The following is a 20,399-nucleotide window of genomic DNA, read 5'->3' as shown; positions in this document are numbered from 1 at the left end:
TGTCCGGTGAACCAGGCAGGGTGAGGGGTACATAAGGTCCACCTCACCAGGTTTTCTACCTCTTGCTGCACCGGACATGCCACGGACACCAGGGAGTTAGACAAGCTCTCTCCCGGCGTGTTGGCGGAAGAAGGCATGGCAAGAACTTTGTAATGTTGTACTTTTTCGTTGCAGCCAGAGTTACAGGGCGATCTGGAAGCAAATGGGTACAAAAGGGTACCTATGCGCGGCACATAAGGGTGCCAGAGCCTAACCCGAGGAGCCTCAGGGGAGATTCCTGGAATCTGTGTCAGCGCCCCGTTATTCCTTCGGGCGTTTGTGGGCCTAAGCAACCGGGGGCTTGCCGAGCTACGCTCTGCCCTGAACGGGGCGTGAGTATAAGGGACCAATGGTCATGTGATCTGGGAAGGGGATCACCCGAAGGTGCAGTACAAAGGTGGTTCACCACGGTGCTGCTTGGCTCATCAGGCGGCCAGGTGGCCAGAATGCGGTCTGCCCTTGGATCGCCCGTAAAATAACCCACCAGATTACATAACATATGTAATAATCCTGCAGCAGTTTTCCCAAGTCTAAACTTGTGTGGTGTGTATTTATTTGCATGCATATTATGCTACTGGAGGGGGAGGGGGAGGTTTGCCATGATGGTGCCATCACGACCGCTCTAATTCTGTGTTTGTTCTATGTGCCCATATAGTATGTTAAAGCGTTCTGAGATATTTGGGTTGATAAGTCAACGGCACAACAGCAAGAAATGTGTGGTAAGACTAATTAACGCGAACTTGTGCATTTTCGAAGCAGCTTCTTCATGGGTTAATGTGCTAGTACAGCGTCAGCACATTAAAGCCAGATACGAAAGCCTCCTTGTCTTTGTTAAAGTCCTATTTTTGTTTCTATGAGAAATGAAGTTTGGATGGCAAGGACGCCTTCATTACAGTCCTCCTTTCATGTCTAAGACAAATAAATTAACTCCAATAGTAAAGCTCGAGTTTCAGTTCACATATAAACAAAAAGAGAATTTTGAAAGAAGGGATCCTTTTTCAGAAGAGAACTCCTTTCTCTTTATTAAAAGGAGATATGTGATGGTAAGGAGACCTTTGTTTATAACGACTTCTATGCCATACTCATAAAAAAATACAAATAATAAAAGACCCAACTCTCGTAGCACAAATTAGAAGCCTCTGCAGGGGAAGGTAGGCTGGGACAAAGTGAATGGCGAGTGGGGAAAACAAAGAGTAAGATACACAGACAAGAGAGAGGCTGGAAGGTACTAAAGAGAGGAGTTTGCTGCCAGTTTGATAATCCCTACCTGCTGTTGCCCTGGGTGTGGAACCCCCAGGCAGGGGTTTGCTGCTTGTTTCCTGCTTTAGCGGCCGCTGCCGCTTTCCGCATTGCACCGCCATTGGAGCTGCGCCAGAGGGGAAGGGACTACATCTCCCTACAGTCCCCAGCGGCGCAAGAAGTCTGTGTCATCATCCAGCGCCAGGAGGCGCTTATAGCCCCAGGGGGACCCGCGCAGCGTGACGCACCGGAGTTTGCTGCCAGTTTGATAATCCCTACCTGCTGTTGCCCTGGTTGTGGAACCCCCGGCGGGGGTTTGCTGCTTGTTTACTGCTTTAGCGGCCGCTGCCGCTTTCCGCACCGCACCGCCATTGAAGCTGCGCCAGAGGGGAAGGGACTACATCTCCCTACAGTCCCCAGCGGCGCAGGAAGTCTGTGTCATCATCCAGCACGCGCTTATAGCCCCAGGAGGACCCGCGCAGCGCGGGACGTGCCTGGGCGCTGCCCGGAGGAGGCCGGGCCGAGCTTATTCTCTTGGTTTACATTTGGAGATAGTCGTGGGAAGGCCAAGTAAGACTCAAAGCCCATCTTCCTATAATGACAAGGAATTATTAAACGCCCCTCATAAGTTTGCCTATATCTCCCTGTTACATTTGGGACCGAGTGCGTTTTCCTAATGGAGCATAATTTGCTAAAGTACTCTTGGCTAATATTAACTGCGATATTGCGCCTTATTATCACCATCACTACTGGCACAGGTTCTACTAATATATGTCTAGTACATTTGACTGATTTAAGAATAAAAAACATAATCAGATGGGGAAAAGGAAGTTGAATAATTCAACCTTGGGCAAATCCCCTTTAGAACTGAAACCAGATAGTACGTTTTTAATGAAATACTTAACCGGGGCAGTGGGAGCAATTGAAAAGCAAATATCCACCGTTGAAGACGCCCCGATAAAGTAAAAGGAGGCTTTAAAATCTGTGGAATGCAGTAGGGCATCAAGCCCCGTAGGGGACTTGTCTCCGGAGTTGCTTAGATCCCCTAAAATACCACTGGATGTCAGCAATGGTTGTATCTTTGTCGGTGGAGACGATATCTCGTCAGACGATCTGGACGTGTAGTCGCTTCCACCTCCAAAGAAAGCTTGTACTAAGTCCAAGAAAATTCTGCCTATAAGTCTCCCACCGTTGTTTCACATTCCATCTGGAAAAACCCCAACTTCTGTAATAGACCTAATGCGAAAAAAGTCAGCTACAGTTATAGGGGGTAATAAGGCAAAGAAAAAGGCAATACAGGTAAAAAAACAACAATAGTGGTAAGAGTAATCTCAAGGGTCAAGGAACTAATAGTAATGTGACTGAAATTGAGAGCCTCTTTGTGGATCTTACCATTATAATGAATGCCCTCATAGACCCCATAGAGAATAGGATAACACAGATCAAGTTAAATCAAACGGTCATTCTGAGCAAGGTGAGCGAATTAGCCTCTAGAGCCCCCATACTAAATGAGATGAAGGATGATGTAATAGCCAGTAAGAACACCACGCAAATCGCACCCCAAGGAATTGATGACCACAGTTATGTTATGTTATTATGAGCTTATATAGCGCTGTATCACCCAGGGGTATCTAAGCGCTATATAGTAACGTACCATGTCCAAGAAGGGAGGACATTCCACAAAGGATTAATGGGCACTATAATCAAGGAGAAGTGGGGGCTTCAAGGAATATTCAAACCTGTGCAGAATCGAATAAATATAGTGCCCACAGAGAATTTAATATCCTAAATCTCCCGCCCGCCGCGGACCCTTATACCATCGTCTTAGCAAATGTCCCAGTGATAAAGGAGCATGACAAAGAATCATGGGTCATGTTACGGAATAAGACCATTCATCATCTGGGCAATAAGAGCGGCTTATCAAAGGAGATGTTTGAGGTATTCAAAATGGTGAAACGAATCTCCTGGGTGGGTATGGGCAGAAAGACGCTGAGGGGGGACTGTGTTGTCTTAACACTTGGTTCTCCCGCTCTGGTTCGTGAAATTCTGAAACGTTCTAGCTCAAATGTATTAAATCAGGAATACATAAATGTCCTCCCCCTAGGCTTTTTTTACCGGCCTCCTATGGTCGTTAGGCAAAACTCGTACTTGGGTAACCAACATCTGGAGAACCATCACTTTGTAAATAATCAGACATTTAATGTTCCAGTAAAAAACAGGTTTGAATCGTTGCAGTTTTTGGATGATGTGGATTGACATAATGATCATTATTATGGGGAATGCAGTGGTAAGCCAGGAGGGAACATAATCAACAATCAGTACAAAAGCAATGACCCATACGAGGTCCAGTGTAAGATACTGGTCCCACGTTTTCGGAAACCAGCTCCCTCTAAGACTCAGCTACATATAAATAATCAAAGCGTTAACAGAGAAAACAACTTCTTACATGCTACTGCCCAGATTCTAATCAGGGGCGAATCTAACATTAAGGGAGCAGGGTCCCCTTCTAACAAGCTCACCGTAGATAAAATGCCAGTTGATAGCCCAATTCGGGCAGAAACGACGAGGAAACACGTAGGCAAAAAATCCGTTATGCCTTTCGCTCCAATACTAAATCAGGGAGCAATAAAAATTCTATCATGGAATATTTGTGGTATTAAGTCTAAAATCACAAATAGTGTTTGGGGAGATTTTGTCTGAAAACATGATCTTAAAGAGACATGGTTATTATCGGAGCAGCAACTGGATGGGTATAAAACATTTCACGTACCTGCATTACAGTCTATCCATGGCAGAAACAAGGGAGGTGTATGTGTCTATGTATCGAACATGATGATGGTACAGAGTATTAAAATGACAAATAGTACCCCATACTACCAAATGGTCTCTATCGATCTGTTATCCCATACTAAGTTGTTAATTGTTAACTTTTTTAACAACAATGATAAAGATAAGTTCATGATCGTGTTGTCAAAAATTAGTGAGGATCTAACTGACCAAGCGACCAGTAATGTAAAGGATGTAATTGTGGTATGGGGAGGGGACTTTAATATAAGCACCTGTAATTTAAATGCATGTGGTTCAGGAAAAATTGTAAAGACGAATTGGGTCCCACCAAACACTTTGTACATACGGCCAGGGGGGAGAAACTCAATGAGGTTATGGCAACGTTTGATCTTGAGTTTGTAAATACGTGTTCCCCAATTACCAACTTTGACCCCACTTATATTGGACGGGATTTTAGAACCGTGATTGACTTCATCATTATGCCAGTGCGTTATGCCAGTATGTTGAAAAAATGTACGATTCACCTGATTGGATTAAGCCATCATCTGCCCCTTTTGCGTGGACATATCTGTATATGGATATAATACTAGGTCCACAATAGAACGCTTGGCATGGGTCCAAGATTTAGTACTGTCCTGCCAGAATGGTTTCTCAGTAAGATGGGGGGCAAAAACTCCTGTACTCACTAACAAAAACAGTCACTAAGGCCCTAATACCTATTATGACTTGTTTAAACGATGATACTCCTAATGCTGATGTTTTAAAAGCCTTTATGCAGATTACACAAATCATCCAAAAGATTATGACCACACCTAGAAACAAGAAGCAAGTGAAAGGGGATGGGTGGTTTGATAGTCAATACACCAAGACATATACATAACTCAAAGCTGCTTTAAGTACATTAACCAGGGATGGGGACGAAGTCAGAGCCTGTAGGAAGGCCTATAATTTGGCAAGAAAAAAAATTGAAAAAAGGAAATTAAGGAGCAGGTGTGAGCCAACTTGTATCAGGCTGCCCAGTGCAGAGATTCTTGCTTATTCTGGCAGGCTGTGAATGGCCCTTTTCCGGTAAACAAAGAAAGCGCAAGGCTGGAAATTGCCATTGATGAGAATAAGTGGATCGAATTCTTCTTGAATGTCTAGAAGAAGGAGGATACTGATGAAGTAACCCTTTCCGAGAATGAGGAGGAGAAAGGACACAATATAGCACAATCGGCAATAGCAATTCAGATCACACAGGGGGAAGTAACACTGGCAATCAACCAATGTAAGGGTAATAAGGCCCCAGGCCCCGACGGGATCCCAATCGATATATTTAAGACTACTATTGATCTTTGGACTCCACTCTTAACGCGAGTATTAGAGGCCTGCTGTTCGGAAGGATTTATAAAATCCTGGTCTGAATCAATAATCGTTCCCATTTATAAAAAAGGGGACCGGGAAAGCCCATCCAGCTACAGGCCAATTTCACTTCTGGACTCACTAATAAAAGTGGCAGTAAGGGTGATATTGAATAAACTCCAGACCTGGGCTGAAGAAAACAGTATTTTGAGCCCGGTTCAATACGGGTTCAGGGAAAGGATGGGCACGGTGGAGCAAGTTCTAAACTTTATATTACTCCAAGGGAAGTACACTCAAGCAAAAAAGGGACGGCTGTATGTAATATTTGCAGATCTTACGGCCGCATTAGATTGTGTTGAACATAATAAGTTGTAGAGTACCCTGGAGGATATTCAGGTTGAGCCAGCAATTGTGCAATTCCTAAGACAGCTGTATTCAGGAGTGTTAGACCTGACATCATTGGCTTGAGTCTCTCCTCCATTTTTTCTGTTTGCCTCTACTGTTTTACGATGTTTTGCTGGTCTATGCTTTGGGCGCGGTGTCACTGCTGATCAGTGCCACAGCGCAAGTGCTCCCTAGGTTAAATTGATGTATCTATTGTATCCATGTTTGGCTTATTTGGTTTACTGTCAGTCCCTCGTCTAGTACACCAGGAGTGCCGGGGCTTGTAAATACAAATGCCGCTCGTGGGCTTGCAGCACGTGTTGTGCCACCCACAGGAGCGGCCCTGTAAAAGAATGTCTACGGGTCGGTCATTGCGAGACCCACGTGCAGCCTAGTGCTGTCGCGCAGGCTGCGCAAGTATACCTACTTGCCAGCCCCTCAAACCTTCCCTTGACTTCATGTTAGTCACCCCTACAGTAGGCCCGCGGGCAGGGTGCATTGTAAGTATAAGGTAGGACACGCCTGACCAAGTTGGCATGTCCTGATAGTGAATGACCACCATCTTCGTTCTTCACTATTGCGAGGTAGCCTGCTCTCCATTAGTTAGAATGGGCCGCCGGGATTATTAATGCTATGATCCTAGCTGGCTCGGGGAGCATGGTGCAATGTCGAGTTTGGTATCCCTGAACTCGGGGTTTAATTACGCATCCGTTGGTGTGGATGGTTTTTGGACTCTGGGTTTGAAAATAGCACTTTTAGAAAGTGTCTATTTTCTTGTCTAACCATATCTGGTTTCTGCTGGTCTTGCGTGTGTGTGACAGGAGCTGGGTGGCTCCACAGGTCTGGATGAGTCAGTGTGGGATGAGTGGGACATTACGTTGATAGTAGGGGGAGAGTAGTTGTTGATAGCCTGCCCGGCCTGATACAATGCTGGCTCCACCTCCTGCCAAGCGGCTGATGGCTCTGTGCCTGCCATGGACGATCCTAGCCCCACCTCCTGCCAGGAGGCCGATAGCTCTGCTCCTGCCAGTGTCAATGTTGGCTCCACCTCCTGCTGGGCGTCTGAGGACCCAGCCCTGCTCAATGAATAGGCCAGGTGCTTCTACCTGGCTCCGCCCACAACAGACCCAGGATGTTGGGAAATCCCCGGCATGGACAAAGGGATCAAAGCCGGAAAGGGGTATAAGAGACGGACCCCTGAACTACGAAATCAGATCACTTCTGACAAGGAACCCTGTAACCAAGGACAAGAGGCCTGCTGATCTAAGGACTGCCTACCCCATCTGCCAGTGTGCTGTTGTTGGGGGAATCCTGCAGTGCTTCTTTATTTTTGCCAAGGAACCAGGAGAGAGGAACAAGGTGTGTACTCTCAGGCTTGCTAAGAAAATCTCCAAGGACTGGAAGAGTGCCAGTCTCCTGCTGAAGTCACAGGGCTAAAAGACTTCATCTGCTAAAGTGCTACTTGCTGGAATCGTGAATCCAGCACCTCTGAAGGAACCAGCAATCCCGACGCCGACGGACGTCGCCGAATCCAGCTCGACGCAGTGGGTAACGGCCCCAGTGTCCCGCTTCCTCGACGACCGGCCGCCGGGCCCGACCGACGCCAGCAGCAACGCCAGTGAGTGGGAGTACGGCTCTAGCTCCAGAAGGACCTTGTGTCTGCACCGCTGCTGATCGCATCAACTGTGTGCCCTCTCGACGCCGTGAGCGCTGCTCACTCTGTGCAACCGCACCACTGACGACGCCTGCTGAGGCCTGATCGACACCGAAGACGCGACGCCGGATTGCTCGACGCCGCTGATCATCGTGTGCTTCATTTTCCTAAAGGTACTGTGTTGTTGGGGGTCCGTGTGACTCCGGGCTCGACGTAGCGCTCCTCGCGGTCGACGCTGAACCTTTGGATTAACTTTGCCTCGACGTCGTGTAGCCCCCGTGTGGGTTACCTTGTTGCTAAGAACTGTATTACCAAGAAGAAGATTTGCTTGATACTAAAGACTTTTGTGCTAAAGAAGAACCTACCTTTGAACTATCCTTTTTCCCTTCCCAGAGTATTTATTACGATTGTGTACAGTTTTGTCGTTATTTGGTCTTGTGCTAAGCCTTATATAAAAATACTTATTTTTATAATACTACTGTGTCGTGTCCATTTGTAGTGTATTCACTGTATTACTGTATGTGGTCATAATTGCTTAACACACCGCCTCTGAGATAAGCCTGTTCTGCTCTGCCAAGCTACCAAGGGGGTGAGCAGGGGTTATCGAAGGGTGTGATCCCCTTGCCCTGACTAGAAAAGGTGTGTCCCTATCTGTCAGAAGTGTATACCTCTGCCAACTAGAGACAGCCGGTTCTAACAAGGAGCCTCAACCAAAGTGAGATATGGCCTTAAGGGTGAGTGCACTAAATCATTCCACGTAGAAAAGAGAGTTAAGCAAGGCTGCGTCTTGGCCCCATTCCTCTTTTCCATATATACCAACTCTTTGGAGGAGGAATTGAGGGCCAATGTCACTGACTGCCCAAGACATAAACAAGCAGATAGTCTCCCTTCTCTATGCTGATGACGCAGTCTTAATGGCCAGAACTAAAATAGGTATCCAGCGAGCACTTACCACATACATTGAGTTTATGGCCAGTTGGGGCCTAAAGCTCAACGCTAAGAAAACATTTGTGATGTTGTGCGGGAAAGGTCAATGTAAAGCTAGGAACCTAACAGTGGGTGATGTAACCATCGAATTCACTAAAACCTTCTCATATCTAGGCGTCCTCTTGGAGGGAGCAGGCTCTTGGGTCCCAGCAATTAGAAGTAAGACCCTTTTATTTAAAAGATCGATTATGGCACTAATGAACTTTGCATATAAATTAGGTAAAAGACCTCTTGAGATATTAATAAAAATATGTATAGCTAAGTGTAGGAGCACTGCAATGTACGGGGCGGGTATTTGGTGTTTTAACAATGTGGCGTCTATCCAAGTTGTTGAGAATTCTTTTTTAAGATATATTCTTGCAGTCCCACAGAGTACGTCGGTTTTTAACTGTCACACAGAACTGGGCATAGAGTACATTACAGATCTTGTCAAGCTGCAGCCAGTTCTATTATGGCACAGAGTCTGGTCCACACAGTCATTGGGACTAAATCGAGAAATCATTAGGGATGTAATGAATTAGGACCAGGCAAGAAACATCCCATGGCTAAATTACATCAGAAATCTTTTTAATGACCTTAATAGTCCGGAGTATTATGATAATCCCGAGATGGTTTGCGCCATATCAAGGAAGGCATTGAATGAATTATGTATGAGTCACTATGAGCAGATAAGACTAATCGGGGAGATTAACAAAAAATCTGTTATCCAGCACCAGATGACCTTGAACTGTTACAGGATTCAACCCGATCTATGTTATTGTATAAAAGGTTTTGACTGGGATATTTTAACAAGGTTTAGATTTGAATCATTCCATCGTCTGGTGACCTTCCCAAATAAGAACGATTGTTCGAGGGAACTCGCACTCTGCCCTTGTGATAATGTCTCCCAGCAAACAACAATTCACACGGTATTATTCTGCAAATATTATACTCAAGAACGCGCAAAGTGGATTAAGCAATATTTGAAGCAGGGCACTTGGCGGCAATATCGCCCAGCTTATTTATTTTTACAACAATTGAATGATGAATATTGCACCGTGATTATGACCGGTCTTTTAAAGAGTATATTGAAGGAAAGGAATGTGATAACTTGGTGAATATAGCTTGGAAATAGATAAGTCCCATATTTTTCAAATTGTCTATGATGTTATATGCTTTTAAATTGTAGATGTATAACTTTTTTTCCAAGTATGGACTGACGAATTATGAAGGAAATTATGTATGAATCTGACTTTTTCTCTTTTAACTGTTGCTTTTATGATTTTATATTTTTATAAAAATCGAATAAAGCAGATCTTAGACTGACTTACTAACGAGAGGGGGTGCAGGATGGAGGAAAGAGAAGATAAATGCACAGAAAACACCCTAGGAATCAATAACATCAGGTGAGAAGAAATGATCCTCCTGACTGAGCAAAGAGATGCAATTGACAAAGTCTCTAGCCAATGCCAAAAAGTGGCTGGTCAAAAGCAGTGGTTAAAAGATGCAGTCCCAAAGTCCATTTGAAGTATATTAGAGACATTGGACCTGTTTGCCATCTGCGTTGTCAACACCAAGACCTAATAAACCACAGTGGTGATGATTGCTTCCAAAACAACCTTACATTAAAGCAAGCTCAGAACAGGTGGGAACACAGAACATCTAGACTGACAAATGAAAGAAGAGAGATTGTGGTGGTTCCTCCACTAAGGCTGAGGAGTGTCGCCCTACAACTTTTAAGCAGTGCAAAGAAGGAAAAATAAAACAGAGTATACAAAAACATTTACAAACTTTGCCAAATGAACAGAAAAAAGCAACACACTGGCAATGGGTTAACAAGCATGACTAACTCATCTAAGCAAAACTCCTACAAGAAGACATCAACTGCTACCAATCAAGCAGACGCAGAACAAATACCTTACTCAACAGGGCAGGCAAAGAGAGATGGTGGGAAACATCAGCAGAAAAACATGGCAGAAACAACTTAGAATCATATATATTACTTTATCTACCTGACTGACACAAATTGAAAATGCTGTCCACTAATATCTTTTTGCTGCTTCAGTAGTCATATAAACCAAAAATTGTTACGTGTTTTAAACAACGGATATTGAACTTTTTAAAACAAACAGTTGGCACAGACTAGGGAGGATAACTAAATATTAAAAACTGTATGTGCACATTGTAGACTCTGAACAAACAAAACACATCAAGGGCACAAGCCCGTCTGTGCCCGTCCGTGCCAGGAGGCTCATGCTCCACCTAAACAAATAAGGATGGTAAGATCTTCGTCGGAAATGAAAGCGCTACGCCCTACGCCTAACCTTAGGTGCACTACACTTAATCTACATAAAACTGGAGTATGCTCCTGTGCTAACTGCAAATTGACCATTACAATATGTCAACCCCACCCTGACACCCCCAGAAGACACAGGAAACGCAAACTACCGCCTAAAATTGAGCCTCTAAAATACGTATTCCTCAGCACCAACTGTCGCTCTCTACCAAAACATAAACACGACATCCTTAACCTTTTATTTGACAACAAACCTAGCGTCCTCTTTTTAACCGAGACATGGTTACATGACAGCGCCGGACCGGACGTTGCTATTGCCCTCCCTGACAACTATGCCATAGCCAGGATTGATAGGAACAAACAACTCGGTGGCGGAATAGCAATTATTTTTCATAGAGATCTTAAATGCACACTTGAACCAGTAGCTATCCCAGATTGTGAAGCGGGACTTTTCAAAATTTCCTTGAACCCTAATTTCACGATGTCAGGCCTGTTGATATATCGCCCTCCCGGTAGTTTCTCCCAATGGGCAGCAAATCTAGCTAATCTTATCACCCCATATCTTATCGCCTTAAGTAACTTTTCCTTGCTGGGCGACTTTAATCTGCACCTAGAAGACCCTTCCGTCACCTCCTGTTCAAACCTACTTGATGACTTGAAGGCCCTTAACCTATCTCTGATCAACTCTGACCCCACCCACATAGCCGGCCATTTGCTGGACCCAATAATCTCCAACATTAAAGAGCTAAAATGTCTCGCCACCAGGACCATATGCTGGTCTGATCACCACCTTATAAAATTCAGCATTATTCTCCCTCCCAACCCCAATTTGCAATACGACTTCCATGACACATCCAGAAAAAACTGGAAACTAGTTGACCTAGAAATGCTCAACTCGGCACTACAAGCCAACCGTCCGAATAACAGCCTAAACATGGACAGCCTAGCGGCCGCCGCACAAAAGTGGCTCAGCGATGCCGCCAATCAATGCTTGCCCTCTTCTCGCATTAAAGGGAGCAGACACCGCCACCCGGCTCCATGGTTCAATGACACCCTAAAAACTGAAAAATCTAACTGCAAAGCGCTTGAGCGCAAATGGCGAAAACACTACGCCCCTGAAGCTAAAAAAAAGCTATCAGGCAGCTAGGAATCTCTACCACACGGCCTGCGCAAAAGCACGAGCTGCATTCGTCTCAAAAACTATCATGGAAGCCACTAATATGCCAAAAACCCTATTCAATAAAGTCAAAGAATTGACTGGCGCTCATACTATTGCCGCAGCACCCCCACTAACCACTCAACAGTGCCAGGCGTTAGCATGTTTTTTCACGGACAAAATTGAAAAAATCATCCTAGACATTAATGCGAACGTTAGAGAACCTCCCCCTCCCTCTGACTCAGAATTAACTCCCCCTTCCTCTGACTCAGAATTAACTCCCTCCTGTGCCAATGTACTGGAATCCTGGCCTGCCTTCACAGTAGACAAACTGAAAGTGATTCTTAAAACCATCAAATCCGGCTCCCCCAGGGACCCTATTCCAATTAAAATCATCAAGCAACTGGACGACAGCTCCTTGGAGATTATCGCTAATCTGCTGAACTCCTCTCTTAACCTTGCCACTGTCCCAGCCATATGGAAACATGCCATGGTCACGCCTCTCATGAAAAAACCTACAGCAAACCCGGAAATCCTTGCCAACTACAGACCTATATCCCTACTCCCTGCCTTTTCCAAATGTCTGGAGAGGCACGTGCACTCAGTGCTATCCAATTTTGCAGAAGAAAATTCATTGCTGCACCCCTCACAGTCGGGTTTCAGGGCTGGTTTCTCTACAGAAACCGCCCTGCTTGGTGTCACTGAGCACATTCGTAAGCTCCTTGACCAAGGTCAGACGGTCGCGCTTGTGCTATTAGATCTAAGCGCGGCCTTCGACACCATCTCCCACGAAACTCTCATCAAAGAACTGCACAAAAATGGTGTACGCGGAAAGGCCCTTGAATGGATCCAGTCTTTCCTGGCGGAACGAACCTTTCAAATTACTTCCTCACGAGCCTCTTCGGATACCCTGCCGGCACCCCATGGAGTGCCGCAGGGATCTATTCTAAGTCCTTTATTCTTTAATTTATATCTTAGACCCCTGGCCGATCTTGTGGAACAATCTGGTCTCACCCTTATGACCTACGCCGACGATTCCCAAATCGTTTTTTCCCTGTCCGAATCCTGTCCAAATTCCCTTTCTCTACTTAAAGTAGGACTCCAAAACACACTAAACTGGATGACGAGAAACCAATTAAAATCAATGGTGACAAGACAGAGATCTTGGTCCTGGGAAAACATCGAGACTTGTGGAATCCCTTACACTGGCCTGATCAGATGGGCGCTCTTCCTACCCCGGTGACCCATGTTCGGAATCTGGGCTTTATTCTGGACAATTCCCTGTCCATGAATCAACAGGCCAGTAAAGTTACGGGTCTATGCCTCACCATAGTCAAATGGTTGAGGAAAATCCTCTGGATGCTGCCTCTTTCCACACAAAAGACCGTAGTCAATGCCCTTATAACATCGCGGATTGACTACGGCAACATTCTGTATCTGGGAGCTAACAAATCAGTAGTCGGCCGACTACAATTGGCCCAGAACGCAGCAGTACGTCTACTGTGTAAAATTCCTAAAAACTCCGGAGTCTCGAGTCACCGCCGGGAACTCCACTGGCTCAGAGTCGAAAACAGAATCCGCTTCAAAGCCCTGAACTATATGTTCAGAATTAAAGCGGGCACGGCTCCTAAATACCTTCTAGCTCTAGCCCACCCCTACACCCCCAAGCGCAACCTGCGGTCCCAATCGGCGGCCAATTTCTGTGTGCCGAGATTCAAATTGGCAAGAGTAGGTGGCAGATCTTTCGCCCATCTGGGACCATCCCTTTGGAACACACTTCCTCCATTCATCCGAAAGAAAGAAAATTATGCCAGGTTCAGAAGGCATGTTAAGACCTGGCTATTTGAACAATAATCTCAATAGCCATTTCCCTTCTTCTGTCTTTCAAACTAGCTGAGTCTAGGCGCCGGGAAACCCTTTTTGGGTAGCTGTTGCGCCCTACAAATTGAAAAAATAAATAAATAAATAAAGGAGATACAAGATTTGTTTGGTCTATGGATTTGGACAGGGTGGTGGGGTGGGGAATACAACTGATCTGTTCCCTGGGGATAAACATTAAGTGACAGCAAGCTGAGACAAGCTGAAAGACTTGTAGCACAATAGTGGTCTATGTGCAACTCCACAGGTATGTGGGTAAGTCAAACAATATGGCCCACATGTTAGGAGGACACAGCTACACAAGTACCTTGTCAGCTTAATATGGGCTTGCGGACTCGTGGGACGAGTCTGCGGCTTAACCTTTACAAAGCTTCACCAACTGCAGTTTAGTTTGATGGTAAACGGATGTTCTGCACCCAAATCACTAGAGAATTCAGAAATTGAAGTCAAGAGTTCAGAGTGAGGATCTGCTTAGGGTTGTGAATTATTTGCTAAATAGTTGACTTGTATATGTAATTGGACAGAAGTCTCCTCCCTCTAAAAATAAAAAACAAGCATTAGTAAAACCAATCTGTCTCAGAAATGTGAGAGCTATTGGCTTTGTCAATGTCAATATTTTTCAGCATTGCATATCCAAAACCTAGGAGTTCCCCAGGCAGATGCAGCACGCAAGCGCCCGAAGCTGATGCCCCATTACTCCTTTGTGTAACTATGGGTAGACATGAACAAGGCATCCCAAATTAAATTTACCATTTGATAGAGAGCAGAACACAATATGAAAAGTCTAAATTCCCCTTTAAAAAGTGCTGCCAAACATTGCCTAGTGAAATAAGGATACTTATTTTGTTCACCTCTCAAGAACAGAAGGTTCTATCTTCATTAGTACAATTCATACGTGTGACTTGCATGTTATACACACACGCCTCCTGCAGGCACTCAACCCACTGAGCTATCTGGGGGGCTAGAAGTGTCATGGCCAATAATCATCAACATGCAGAGATCTTTGCAGGAGTAGATTCAAATTCAGTAATCCTTCATCAAATCTATCCCCTCTGCCTAATACATGGTATTTTGTGGGTCACTGTTGTGTCTATCTGGTTTGACATAAACATGGTATAGTCTGACCGTACCTTCCTTCCAGTCAGTGAATTGGATTTACAAAGACCACCTAGATGTCAACACCATTGCAAGAAAGGGGTAAACGAGCTTATTAGGCCACTGTATTGGTATCACTGGTTCACGATGCTGGATCCTGGCAGGACTTACTCAGATTTTGGATGTTCTGAGGTTGATCATATTAATCCTGTTAATTTGTGTAACAGTAACAAATTCTTGCAGTACTTCGATGTGTCAGCCTTAAAGCCTTAAGTAATAGTATTCTATTATTTTTTTCCCACTGTTAATATGGTTCGCAAGGGGCTTAGAGACCGTGCATGTGCAAAGTGTCTCTTTAGTGCCCCTGGTAGGTTGGAGTTTTCAAAATCTGAGTAATGTAAACTTACCTGGGTGCTGGCATCAACATTTACCAAACATAAATCTCAAAGGCGGGGTGCCGACTCTTTGGTTTATTTTATCCTGCAATAAGCCTTTTACTGATCATTTGTTTTTACCCTACAATTCTGCAACACAACAAATCATGTCCTTGCTTATGCACTGTGCACTGTATCCTAAACCGAAAAACGTTTACTATACAGATGAACTTCAGCACCTAGGAGTTCAGTTGGTGGTATGTGACGCTTTACAATGACTATCCACTGAATTGAAAGAAGCCCTTCCTGCAGCCTGTTTTACTAGTAAGCAGTGAGCCCGTTAAGACTTGTTTCCGTTTTGAGTAACTATCTTAGGGGTGGATAGGGGGTTGACAATGAGTGAGTGATGGGCAGCTGAAACAAAGTGGTCATGTGACCTTGCTAGGCAATGAAGACCATGGAACGAATTGCTGATGTACTGTGCGCTGCGTTATAAAACACAAAATGCTTACTATACAGATGCACTCTAGTGCCTAGGAGTGTAGTTGGTGGCATATGGCGCTTTACAATGACCATCCATTGAATTGAAACAAGCACTTCCCGCATCCTGTTTCATTAGTAGCCAACGAGCTTGTTATGACATGTTCTTGTAACTATCTCAAGGGTGGGGAGGGGAGTGAGAATGAGTGATTCAAGGGCAGCTTAAACAAAGCGGTCACATGGCCTTACAAGGCAATGGAGACCATGGATGGGATTGCGTACTATCTCACTTTCTCCTGGAGAATGCTCTCCTGGTAATTGAAAAATAAGATAATAACATGATTCACAGGCCTGTTCCATTACACTCTGAGAAACACAGGAAAAGCCGTCATGGGAGGGAGCAAGCGGGAGAAGGGTGATTTGTGAACAGAAAAAGAAAAAATGCAGAGGGGGGAATTGCATGATGGTCGGAGAAGCACAGGGCAAGCACACACTGGGGCGCGGGCTGGAGAAAGCGACAGCGGTAGTAGGGTGACTGCGGACGGGACAAGAAACGAGATCAGAACATGATTTATAGGCCTGTTTACAGAAACGGCACGGCGCTCTGAGCAAGTGAAAACACTACAGCTCCCGAGCTAGCTCTTAAAGAAAAAGGAAATTCCTAAAATGGTCATTAAATGGGAGGAGTGGATGGATAGGAATAATAGGTCCCGGCTCTCAGGGAGGGCTAAATACAGGAAGAGGAATGACCCCTGCATGCCATGGACAAATGGAGAGAAATATAAGGAGAGCGACGATGGAGCCAGCAAATAGGAAGCCTATGGTCGGGTTGAAACCCACAAAGTATATACAGTATGTCTCTTTTAAAATAGCGCATGCGCCGTCTACATCGGAGACCTAAATACCTACACTAGATTCACTATTTCCATTTAACAGGCACTAAGAGTAGTACCTAGTAGGGTCTGTTACACATTGTGTTTACCAGACTAGACCACCATGCACCTGGCTGTTACAGCTACCAGTACAGTTGACTTTGGAAGAATTATTTTTCTGTTTGGGCTACTAAGAAACAGTAAACCTGAGTTATAAACTTGTGTAATAAACCAATCATCTCAAATTTTGGAAGGTCTTAAAACCTTGCTAAACCAAACCATGCTAGCAGTCATAATCCTTTTTTATGTTTTGGAAGCACCGAGAAGCATGTAGGTGACCAGGAAAATCAAAAAAAATCCTAACAAAGCGTTCACCAACACCCAGACAATAACCATTAAACCACATTTTGGGAGCGATTAGGACGGCGGGTGGATCACTATCGCCGGCCCGGTGGCTGCATTCCGCCCGCCATCGCAACCTGATTTACCCCGCCATATTATAATGGCGGGGGTAACACGGCGGACACAAAGTGCGTCCACCGCTTTTCAACCGGTCGGCAATCGTTCCGATTGCCAAGCGGGCAGACTTGGGCCACAATATGGTGGTGGTGCCTAGCAGGCACCGCCATCCATATAAGTATGTGTGGTTTTTAAGGCCTTTCCATGGAGGCGATGCCGCCATGGAAAGGTTGGCGGGAATTGCTTTCGGGGCCCATTACAGGGACCCGGGGGTTTGGGGGCTGCACTTAGGGGTACCCCTTACATTGCCATGCACAAGGTGGCAGGCACTGCGCTGTGCCTGCCACGTTGTGCATGGCAATGCTTAACATAGTACTTTGGCATTGCGGTGGGTGCTGCTTACAGCAGCACCCACTGCAATGTCAAAAATGCGGAATGCGACTGCCAGGGTGGCAGCTGCATCCGTTTGGCGGCCGGTCCCAGCACGGCTTTGGTGGCGGGCAGACCGCCCACCATCCTAATAACCCCCATAGTCTCTAGGTACAGGTTATACATAATCTCGAGGTTGGTTGGATTTAACAAAAAGGCCCAAACCTATGGGCAACTGAGAAAATCAGTTTGTATGTGATCAGACTTCAGGCGTGCATTATGAATTTGAGATCCCTTCAGCCTTTGTATGCAGTGTATAGAACTTCCAGGCAGAGCCATTCTACAATGCAACCATTTGCAGTTTCATTTGTGCACACAATCAGCTCCCATGACCATTATCACTCACAATACCAACCAACCTGATTCATTGGAGCTCCAAAGGTCTTTGTGTGAAAGATCATGCAACAGACCTGCAAATGATCCCAACAAAGTAGAAATGTAGATGGAACATGTGTGACATGAGTTCACAAAACCCTCCTCACTCTGGTGAAAACCACCTCCTTCTCAGCCTAGACTAGGTAATTATCAGGTCACACTAGACCACAACACTGACCTCACCGCTGTCCTCATTTATCATGCACACAATTTTTATCTTTCCAGACATTCGAGGCCTAGAATAGCATCAAAATATATCCTACGAAACATCCTTCTATGGGCCTACACTCTTAAAGACACATATAGTTAAAGGGTTTTTACTGTAGATAGGAACTAAGTGGCTATGTAAGAAACAGACAGCCACCTCACAATCCCCTCCCCTACCACACATGCTACGCTATAAGACCAATAAACCTCAAATATTAATTAAAATTCCATCCTCCCATCAGAAACTCAAGATAAAATATAATCTTCGTCAAACAGCCTTAAATTCTATTTCCCCAAAACGAGCAAACTGAGGTCCTACTGTGCAACACACAAGAGCATAAAACCCCTGACTCACACACACAGATCAAATGAAAAACACAGAAGCTTAAGACATACGCTACAGCCCCACGCGATGCCTCAGGTCCCAAGGATCCAATTTTCTCACCATACCTAAATTCAGACTTAAGACTAAAGGAGGAAAATCCTTGGCGGTACTAGGCTCCAGGGCCTGGAACCTTCTTCCCTCTCATTTCCGTCAAATCCCCACAGAAACAATTTTCAGGAAGGCCCTCAAAACCTGGATTTTCAATCTCTCCGAACAGCAATGTAAAAACTTAATCTAGATACCCCCCCTCCCTTCCAATCCACCAGGTTTCTTAAAATCTCTTCCTACAGCGCAAAGATACTCCGTGGAGTGCAACCTGCGCTTTATAAAAACCCCATCACATCACATCACATAGAAGCAAGACTTGTTTCTTTCAAAGCACACCCAAAATATTAAGAACAGCAGACCCGATACTGTCGGTATCCTCTTCAACGTGCATAGAACTAGGCCCTCCTGATTTGTGTTGTGTGATATAAATATCAGGGATGCATAGACGGAATACCTAGAACTCTACAAAATCCCTGCACTTTTTTACAGGCGTGTGTTGTTTCTGCTCTCTGGGCTGCAAACGACCTCCAGTATTTATCAAAACTCCATGCCAGATACAAGTGCCCCTAAAATACAGATTCATCACCTCAGGGTTGTCTGGTTCCATTTTGCACACCATGTCCAAGTCCTCCAAAGCCTGCGGATACTGCGATAACGACGTGTAAACCTCAGCACGCGTCAACCTGAGAGAAATATCCTGTGGTGCTGTGGGGACAAAAAGAAGAGTCAATGAACTTCAAATAGACACTACATGGTCAAAAACTCAATTACTGTAGAACAAGGCAAAAGCACTTGACAATCCCAAATACAGTACAGGCACAAATCCATAGAATGTGGCTTGTTTATAGTGAAATTGAGTCTGTAAATGAAACTTAGGGAGGAGACCTTATACACATTAATAAGGCTCACCAAAATAATATACATGCAGGATTGCACTTGCAGAACATTATATTATATAAAGTGAGGTGGGATAGAAATGGAAGAAAAGCATAACAGTACCACGTCTCTATAGAGGTAGTAAGTAGGGAGACCGCCTAAAAGGACTGAAGAAACCACATGAATAAAGAGGCACCATGAAGCTCTTATGCGCTGGAGCATGGAGATCTCATTTGTAAAGGAGCACTGAGCAGCTACAATGTGTAAATACATGCACACAGGGAAGACCATGTACACATACACACAGGAGTCCTGTGCAGTGGAACCCTGAGGAGGGTGGGCGTCTTCAGGCATTCAGGAAACACTACGTACACTGCAGCACAGAGAAGTGTATATACATATAGAAGCATACAGGAGGGTTGCCTCGAACGAGTCGTCTGCATTTGCAAGAATTGTAGGCATTTTTACAGTCTCAATTGACAGCGCAGCAGTTGCCAAATATGTGAGCATTACTAGGGAGGGGTTTTCACTCCACCCACGTGTTGGGAGCCAGGAGTACAAGGTTTGATTAGGCAGAAGTTGTGTGCTTCCTCAAAAAAAAAGTGCATTTCCCTCCACACAGCTGTGATCATTTTGTTTGTTTAGCCAGCGGAATAAGCTTCATCTTTCATGGGTACACAAATGATACTCGAATGTTATTTTAAAATGTTTTAGATAACTAGATAATGTAGGTTTTCTTTCTCTGGCAGCAACACAGATGGAGGAGAGCAATCATTAACCTACATGGACTTTTTAAATCTGGCTTGACAGTGCAGCCCATCATTTGACCTTTTAACTTACATCAATATTATTATACAGCTCTTTCCTTCCCCACAAACACATCTATTCACATGTTATTTACTTGTAGTGCTTTACATTATAATACAATATTTTTTTAATGCCAGACATGTTGGCATTGCCAACAAGCTGAATCCACCAGTAGAAAAGAAACACCCAACTAAATAAAGAACGGAGAAAGTGAAGTGTCCATAGATCTATACTACTATTATAAAGAGAGAA

General features: G+C 44.7%; 1 protein-coding gene across 2 annotated transcripts in view; it reads right to left on the bottom strand.

Annotated features, from left to right (window-relative positions):
• The window catches only part of LOC147702592 (LON peptidase N-terminal domain and RING finger protein 1-like), a 203,018-nt gene that overhangs the window by 154,631 nt on the left and 27,988 nt on the right, over positions 1–20,399 (bottom strand). For both annotated transcript variants that reach the window (XM_086931259.1, XM_086931260.1), the window contains exon 2: positions 19,051–19,169. In XM_086931259.1, the coding sequence (XP_086787385.1) occupies positions 19,051–19,169 (119 nt within the window). The remainder of the gene's footprint in view (positions 1–19,050; positions 19,170–20,399) is intronic.

The sequence above is a fragment of the Lissotriton vulgaris genome, chromosome 7, assembly GCF_964263255.1.
Source record: "Lissotriton vulgaris chromosome 7, aLisVul1.2, whole genome shotgun sequence".
Lineage (NCBI taxonomy): Eukaryota > Metazoa > Chordata > Amphibia > Caudata > Salamandridae > Lissotriton > Lissotriton vulgaris.
The sequence above is the reverse complement of the archived record's forward strand: the minus strand, read 5'-3'. Positions and strand labels throughout refer to the sequence as shown.